This window comes from Habropoda laboriosa, unplaced genomic scaffold, assembly GCF_001263275.1.
Source record: "Habropoda laboriosa isolate 0110345459 unplaced genomic scaffold, ASM126327v1 scaffold87, whole genome shotgun sequence".
NCBI classification, from domain to species: domain Eukaryota; kingdom Metazoa; phylum Arthropoda; class Insecta; order Hymenoptera; family Apidae; genus Habropoda; species Habropoda laboriosa.
The window spans coordinates 1,151,799-1,160,732 of NW_017100209.1; the positions used below are offsets into that span (position 1 = coordinate 1,151,799).

General features: G+C 38.6%; 1 protein-coding gene across 1 annotated transcript; it reads right to left on the reverse strand.

Annotated features, from left to right (window-relative positions):
- Positions 1 to 3,709, reverse strand: LOC108570772 (dual specificity protein phosphatase CDC14A-like). The gene is made up of 9 exons (XM_017932676.1): positions 3,556 to 3,709; positions 3,292 to 3,493; positions 2,787 to 3,034; positions 2,442 to 2,703; positions 2,184 to 2,313; positions 1,927 to 2,105; positions 1,495 to 1,607; positions 1,173 to 1,238; positions 1 to 209 (listed from the first exon to the last, which is right to left on the reverse strand). Exons 1-9 carry the CDS (start codon positions 3,707 to 3,709, stop codon positions 1 to 3), a joined length of 1,563 nt encoding a protein of 520 aa, XP_017788165.1.
- Between the last annotated feature and the right edge of the window lie 5,225 nt (positions 3,710 to 8,934).

An 8,934-nucleotide genomic window follows, 5' to 3' on the forward strand; every position in this document is an offset into this window, starting at 1 on the left:
TTACTTTCTTTTGCGCGCGTTTTTCAAAGCGTCCAATCCGTACGCGATGTAATTCTTCTGTTTCAATTCCGAACTGCGAGACGATTTGCACCAGTTCATCTTGATTTCGTTTAATCTGTCTCCCTGTGTCATGATCCGTGTGTCGACGTTCTTGTATTTCGTTGCAGGTCTCTCTGAATCGTCCGATCCTCTGATATTCTTCAGTTTTCCTGTAAATAAAGAAACAAGAAATTCATTTTTAATATGAATATGCGCAGTACTGAGAAAAGATGAATTCATTGCGTAGAATAGGATAGCCACCGTAAAATTTATATTTGTTCACTTATTCGTGAATTTTATATTCTATTTTTTACATATAATACTTTTATGACAACTCACCTGAATTGAATTTCACTATAACAGCAATTAACACAAAACACAATTGAAAAAAATCACACGAAATAAAAAGCGCGGTCACGACGTTGAAAATTACGAGTTGAACTGAGGGAAGAGAAATGCGCGCGCAGGATTATAGGTACGTGCACGATTTTGGCGCGAAGGTCAACGCATTCGAATCAATTTAAGAACAAAAAGGAGTTTAAGCAGAAATTATCGAATAAAACATGTAGACTATTTTTTTTTTTTACATTTTCGTGCTATTGAACGCTATAAGTGATTTTATCTAATGTTAATTTTGATTGATTATTAAATTTTTATTTATATCAACTGCGCGCGCAGCTATCGATAGATGTATTAATTTTTCTCTTTTATTTGAATGGTTTCTGACAAATTAAATGTTAATTTTCGCGTGGAAATGAATTATAATCGATTAGCAATCGAAGTCGGATGCGCGCGCAGCTCTGTAAAATAGTTTCGGCGCGCGAGTGTTCTTTTGTGCACGTAATATTGTTCCGTGAATATTTTTCCCGTTTTTAAGTGTAAAACAAACAGTGAAACCCTGCAGCAATGAAAATTTCAACAATTACCCGTTTTACGGTTCGTATACATATGTAACAATATCAATCTACACTTCTTTTAGCCTAAAATAAGTGAAATATTATACGCTAGCATTTCAAGGTCAGAGGGCCTTCGATTTAACGTTCGAAATTTCTCGAAATTATATAAATCATTTTCTTTCGACTTTTTAACACCGACATACAGACCAAAGACAAATTAAAATATTAAATAAATACCTAAAATTCTCGTAAGCTTCGTTTTAGTCCTCTTCTCAACTGATTGACTGTCGTATTTCTTACTTTCTGTAACGATAAAAAAGATCTTTCTAAAAAATGCTCATTTCAACGTAGAATCTGTCGTTTCTCGTTTTCAGATCTCCACGTTTTCCTTAAAACGCATATCGAAGTTCTCGCTGATAACACATCGAAAAAGGAGCGACGTTTCTTGTCGAACTAGGTAAGATTTGATATTCTTGGATTCTACAATTATTCTAGCTCCCAATATACCACTTTCTTATACGTCTATTGGTCGGTTCTAGGAATAAACAGAAACTGCTACCTGTACACCCACCCTCGGGCGTGCAGTGTGTTTTCCTTTCCAACTTGTCGGCGATCGAATATATTCCGTGTTTGTGGTGCAGTATTACGTCGCCATCGCTATAGTACTTCAATCTGCGAAACAGATACACACCATCGTGAAACAGGTATTTCAAACACTATTACTCTAAAAAATATTCTTACACTAACAACCGTTAAAATATTTAAAAAATATTCATTTTTGCCAAGTACCTGAATATTTTCTTAACACAGCAATTGGACATAATTTGCATTAATTTGAAATAAGAAAGATTTCCAATATTTTTAGGTGTAACTAGTTATGGAATAACTTTACTCCCAAAAATATTAAAAGAAATAATAAATATTTTAATTCATGTACATACTAAAATGGGTTTTATTTTATTAACAATAAATATGTATTTATGGAACTTACTTATATTGTTGGCCAGCATTCACCAAATTCTTCTCCATATTTTCCAACCAGGTTTGTTGGTGTCCAATAACAGAGCCAGGCCTGCAAATCCTGATCCAAGCAATAGCTTCTCTTGCGCTCATTTTGTAATGTTTTATTAAGTAGGCTGCGATCAGCGAACCTGTTCTTCCTAATCCAGCCTAAATGCGAAATATGTAAAAGCTCTTGAATATAGTTATTCAATTGTAATTTTCTTCGTATAAAGAGCTTGAAATTACTTTGCAATGTACCGCTATCGGTCCACTACTATTTTCACTGAGTTGTAAAAATTCATTCAGTATTCTTCTCGGTGGTACCGTGCCGTCTGGCATGAACATATCGTAATGCGTGATTCCTGCCCCTGTGAATCTATTTTTAAAGTCTTACTTTAACATTAGATTCGAAATTAAATCTGCTCGTATTGGAGAAATAGCATTGTATCGTAAAATCTGCTTCTCGATCGTCTTAAACATTTGACAATATTCAGAATTTTATACCTCGACGCTTCGTATACTTTCTTGTTCAGCCTAACCACTGTTGTCACTCTGTTCTTCAGAAAATAATCGATGTAACATTCGGGTGGATGATAAGGTGTTCCTGGCTCCGTGCTCGGACCAAGGAAAGCTAGAAATTTCTGCGGTATCAACCAATTCATATCTCCGTTTCTCATATCTTCGTACTTTTCGTATTCGTTCACGTCGAAATCGGCGAAATTGAAAAAGCCGAACGAGGCTGCCTTTTTAAGCGCATTCAAACAATCTATTTTTGTGGAAATGATGGAATTTAGAATTGAAATTGTAGAATTAACGTTAGATTATTGGAGGTTTAATGAATTTTCTTACCTAAAATATGAATGTTGTAAATGGCTGATCCCATGGAAGCATCTCTGAACGACTTTATAGGAACTTCACCGCCCATGAACAGAGTATTGTAAGCTTCTCTAGGACTCCTCTTTAAGAATAACACCGCGTAAGAAGCGACCAAATACGCGGAATTTGCTCTTTTGTGATCTCGATGTGAAGTATAGTGAACAATTTGCCTATTCTTGTTCCCTGGACTCTCCAGCTTCTTGTTTACCTTGCAGCAATATCTGTTAGCAATATCTTCTTAAAGGAGTCAAAGCTCAGTGAGCAATATTCACTATAATTACTCTACTAAATTTAACAAAATCATAACAAACATGATAGTCAAGATAAAAATCTCAGTGAGCAATACTCACTGTTACTATTTTATCAAATTTAACAAAATTACGGTAATTAGATCAAATTTTCTATTGAAAAGATATTCGCTAAAGAAGACTTCACATAAAAATGAAAAATTTGTGGAAGCAAGGTAAAAAGAATTTACCTATACAAACAGGCGATATTCAGGGGACCAAAATCATTGTAAAAATTGTTGTAAACCAATTCCTCGTCAGTTGTAAAAAAGTGAATGTAAGATGTACTTTTTACATCTTTTCGACCATTGCTCAGTGTTGCAAAATAGAATTTATCTTTTATGTACTCGCAAATGTGAGTGACGTCTGGGTGTTTGTAAACTGTAGTGATATCTAGAAACCGAAAAATTAGGAAAAACAGAGAAATCAGAGAAAATCTATTTTTTCAATTGTACCATCTGGGTTAAAGTTTTTAGTATCGTAAACGTATCGATTATTCTTTGGATATCCAGAGGTTTTCGACTCGCACATCGTGAAAGGATATCTAAATCTGTTACTCCAGCAGAAATAGTTATTTTCTATGAACTTTACACTTTGTAAAATGATCATTTAACGTGGTTCGACATGAAAGATCGAGCAATCATTTGTAAATCCATCGAGATTCACCGTTATTCAAATTTTCTTCCGATAGATCTCTGGTATTTAAACGTAGCTCACTCATATCTCGTTAATGAAACATCGAAAACACTTTGCAGGAAATAATTTGTGGATAATATCAAAGGTTTCTCTATCGAATCGTAAGATTGTAATTAACCAAGCACATGATTATCCGAACCTATAGAACAATTGCGATATAATTAACCTTAATGAAAGTGCTCTCTGTAATTTGGAATCATAAAATGGATTACGAATAATTATCGTGTAATTTGCATACCTTAGAGATTTTTCATTTCCTAACAGAATACAATCTGCCTCTAAATTTATCATTTTCCGACACGCCAAATTACCGATCTCATGTTTGCGGGATATCTGACAAGCCTAAGCGTTTTTCAAATTTTTCTTCTCTCATGAAAACGGTTTGAATAAATTCACTTTAGTGAAATCTGGAAATTAACGATAAAGCTTCGTATTTCAATTGTGTACAATTATTTATGTTGCTGATATCTTTTGTAAATTTGTTGTAGGAATTTATCAAGAGGAGAGAAGAAAGAAGAAGGATCTGCTTGAGAAATGTTGGAGCAACGAAGGAGATATTTGCAGAACGAAAGGTGAAAGGAAATTAAAGAAGTATCAACGCACGCTAGAAATGGCGAGTCGAATTTTCCTTGGCCTCTTGCTTTCTGCTTTCAATTTTGCCCGCTTTATGCATTGTGGAACTGCACGTCGATGCATGACTGAATCGTTTTTCAAGTGTTTTTGAAAATACCGAAAATATTGGTATTGAAATATAATTACACTGACAAAATTATCGAGCAACGAGTGAAAAACAGAAGGAAATTAAAATGGGAAAAGGGCGTGGTACAATAACAGGCTAACTTAATATAATAATACTAACAATCGTATCAAAATTATGGAGCAATCTATAATCATGATTCAGGGCATATTTGATATATCTTATTAACGCCTTCTGTGGTGCAGAAAAAACATGAATTTTGGGGAAGAATTAAGCTTTTAGCGAGGAGAGTAAATTTAGTAAGTAACTAAAAAAAGGGAGGAAGTTAAAATGAAAAGGAGGCATATGTAACATAAATAATAGTCTACCTTAACAAAAAAAGAGCAAAACTCTCCTCAAATACTTAAAACTCTCCTGAAATACTTGAAAGTCTCCTAAAATACTTGAAAGTCTCCTGAAATACTTAAAAACCCCCTGAAACCAAAGAAAACGTATTTCCCAAATGCAGAGAAGTACAGCGAAGCAAGAAGCAACAGTGCACTCTAATTTCAGAGATTTTTCACTTTTCTCTGCTTCACACTTCACCATCGAATTTCCCCATTCTTCGTTTATCCCGGAATAGAGTAGTATTCCTCAGCGTTCAGCTTGCATAAACCTCTCCTCTCCTCCTCTTCGCCGTTCTCCAGACACGGTACAATTTGCGAGTGCACCGGGAAGTGCTTTAACATGCAACGTGAGGCCTAACCGGTAAAGCGACTGATCGGTATTTACGATTCAAGAGAAATCTTTCGCGGGACAGCAGGCGGCTTCGTCCATCCGTCCCGTGCATCCATTCCCTGCGTCCGTCAATCCGTTATAATTTCTCCGTTAATAGAATCCGAGATTTCGTAGCGATTCCGTGCGGCGCATTCCAAATCCGCCCTGTCCACGTTCTCTCTTTTCCTCTCTGCTTACGGCTACTTCTTCTCGTCATCTCTCGTCTCTTGCTGCCCATTTTATCGCTCCGATCATTCTCCTTTCTCCAGTCTTTTGTACAGTCTACCTACATGCAGTGGTATCTTTTTCGGGGGTATTCTCGTGAATTCGTTTCTCACGTTGTCTAGTTTTCACACGGTCCTCTTCATTTGCATACGCTAGTTTCTCGCTCGGACCTTGATTTTGGGTACGTTCCGATTTCTTCGTCAAGTTTCTTTCTTCCACGTGTGGTCTTTCATTTTTCTTTTTTTCATTTTCTCGTGTTTTCAACCTTATGTCAATAACCCTGTCGCATAATTCTCACTTCAAATATTCGGATCGTTGTTGTTTCGCACATTTCCTATCCGTGTTTGCCTCGAGTTTAGAATTTTCTTACCTGAAATTCGTCGATCAAGTAGACGACAATTCCGGTTATTGACGTAATTGTCATATCCTATGAAAAATGATTTATTCTTAGTCTGGAATTTAGTAGTGTAACGAGCAGATTGTTGATACGCGATATTCATTTTGGCGAAGAAATATATGATACGATGAAGAAACTTAATTGAAAAATCGTACGAGAGGTATGAATGTAACGTGCGTCCCAATATTTAGGAGTTACGGTGTATTTTATCGTTCGATATTTTTTACGGGGCTCTCGAAATTATTATAAACAGCGTGAATTTTTATTTCGAATTGTCCTTTCAGTCTTGATCCACATTGTGGTTACTCTTCTCCTCTCCTTCCTCACATTTTTATTCCTCCCGCGAGCGTATCATCTGACGAATTTCTGATTTCCTCCTTATTTTTCTCTCTTTTCTCGTTTAATTCTTGTCTCTTCTTCATTCCGTTGCGTAAGACGTCCGCAAAGTCCCTTCATCTCTTCGATTTCTCCGTACCGTCTCCTCCCGTTCTCCATTTTCTCCTCTTTCTACCGATAAATCTGCCCCCTCTATCGCGCCACTCTGTCGCGACTCGCTTTTCCCACCTCTCTCTCTCTCTCTCCTCGTTTCTCCGCCCTCTCGATAATTCCGCTTCAATGTCCCCCCACGTCGGACAATTATCTCCTTTTCTCTCCTTTTTTTCTGTCTACCACGACTCTCCCTCGCGCATCTCTTATTCCTCGCGTTCGCGGACTCCTCTTCCTGTATTCCCCCCCTTTTTCTTCGACATTTTCTCCCTTTTTCTTCAGCTTCCTAGAGCCGCCGTCATGGAAGAATTTTCAAGGGGTAACTGATAATCTTTATCGCTGGTACGAAGAAACTTTGCAACATGCGAGTCTCTTGAAGAATGATACATTGTTATTACGTCGGAAAATTGGGAAATTAGTAAATTGAGGTATTTGCAGTGTTAATTCTGAATTAGCGGGAAACTAGAATGATTTAACAAATTCTGAACTTTCGTCCAGTGATGCACTCAAAGCCCAAAGCTGCGGTAAGCTCGGTTAATGTTAATTCGTCTGCGGCGTTAATTTCGAATAATTGGGAGAGCTAATTAAAGGGAAAATCGGAAGATTTGATATTGGTATAGTTGAAGAAATTCCAAACTCTCCGATAGATCTTCTAATTAATACTCGAGTCGCGTAAGAGGTTTCAGCACCCAATTCGTTTCGGTTCTCTTCGTACCACGGCGTGTCCTCCTCTGCGGTTCATTTGCTTTTCATTTCCTTCCAGTGAAGTCATTTCGCTGGGGAATTGTTTGTATGTCTAATAGAAGTATACCCAGAATACTTTCGACCTAACATTCACCCAGAGCACCGAATAACGACCCTCGAATTCGTGATCGAAACGTTACTCACACATCTCTTCCGTACTAACGAAGATTAATCCAAGACTTTCACCACCTGATTCCACGCAATTGTTCCTATTCGAGGCTAAATTTCATCTGGTATCGTCTTTTTCCTCCACACTAAATTCCCACTGAACCATCCTCGTCACGTTCGGCGAAAAGTGAGACGCAGAAGGTACCACAGTATACCGAGAATCGTTCCTTCCACTGAAACAATTTCGCGACCGAAACAGCGCACAGAAGGAAATCCCTCGAAGGACATCTCGATGACTCGTCCACGGTAGAGTTGGTCGGTCGTTAAAAATTTCCAGAAGGTGTCCGTGTGGCTGGCTGATGCTCGCAACATCCTCCTCCCTCTGCGGTCGTGGTCGTGGTCGTCGTGTGAGGCACGAAGATCCGCTCATTGTCTCTCTAATGCATATTGACTATTAACAGCGAGCCCGTGTTCCTTATACGCGTGGATATAACTACGTCACGTCCTTATTCGCTGGGCATCGTCTGATCGGCCACGCTCATCTTTCGAACCCAAGTCCATATTCGGCTCTCCCACCCACCGACAATGCCAGCCGCATTCATAAACCTATCGCTACCTGTTTGGCCGTCAAACGAATTAATACCAATGGTATTTACGAGCTGTGAAAACGATCTCTCGGGAGCAATTCTAATTTGCAATTTTTCTCGCCATCGAAAATCAGTGGTTCGCCAAGAGTTTGTTCTGTAGTACTTAATTAGCGGCGTTTGAGGATCAGCTGCGTTTAAACGACCCAGTTCTCCAAAAAAATGAATTTTTGGGAGTTCTCGTGAATTACTCGCGGTTTAAGTTGGGTAAAAATTTGCCTTTGGAACATTGCTGTTTCGAGTTGGTAGGGTTTTTTAACGTTAGAGTGCCGATCGCTAATTTTGTTAACTTTGAGTTTTGGAACGCACGCTCAGTCGTTCCAGGGTAGTGCTTAAATTGAAAATCGATCGCAACGGTGGAATTCTCCATATTCGCGTGATTTGTCTTTTGGCGCCATTTTTCCTTCCTCGGGTAAGAGGAGTTACGATCCTGCGGACAGAGAAAGAACGCATTTTCAGTCAATTTCTGAAATTCGAAGGTTCGAAAGATTCCGAAAATTTGCAAGAACGGCGTTCAGGCCGAAATTTGCTCGATTTTCCAAACTGAAATTTCCGAGTGACTCATTCTCGCGGCTTTATCGTCACACCTCGTCTATAATCGTGGGACGTGTGTACGCGTTAGCAAAATGGGAATCCAGTTGTCGGTATTCATCGACATTATCCAGCCCGCGTAACGTTACCCGAGATACGTTGCGCTTAAAATAGATCGTGCACGATACTCGTTGGAAACGTAATTAGCCGACTAGAAGTCGTCTAGCCACGAGAGAGGGAGATACTTTTCTCCTGATTCCGTTTTTCTCCTTTTCTCGATCGGCCTTGCTTTGTTGTGCTCCGATTCGCCGCGTGTGAGTTGCTTCATTGATCGAGCAGGGTTGGGTTGTACTTTTCCTGGATTCTTCCGCGTTTCTTTCCGCGTTTTCAAGAATCCCCTGTTTCCACGATCGTTCAAAAAATGGTTAACGCATCTTCTTTATCCTGAAAAGTAGACCGACGATCCAGAAATGTTTGACGGAAAGATCAGTCTTGTACACCTTCTATACCTAACCTACAATTCTAATTGACCTCTGATTGAATAACATGA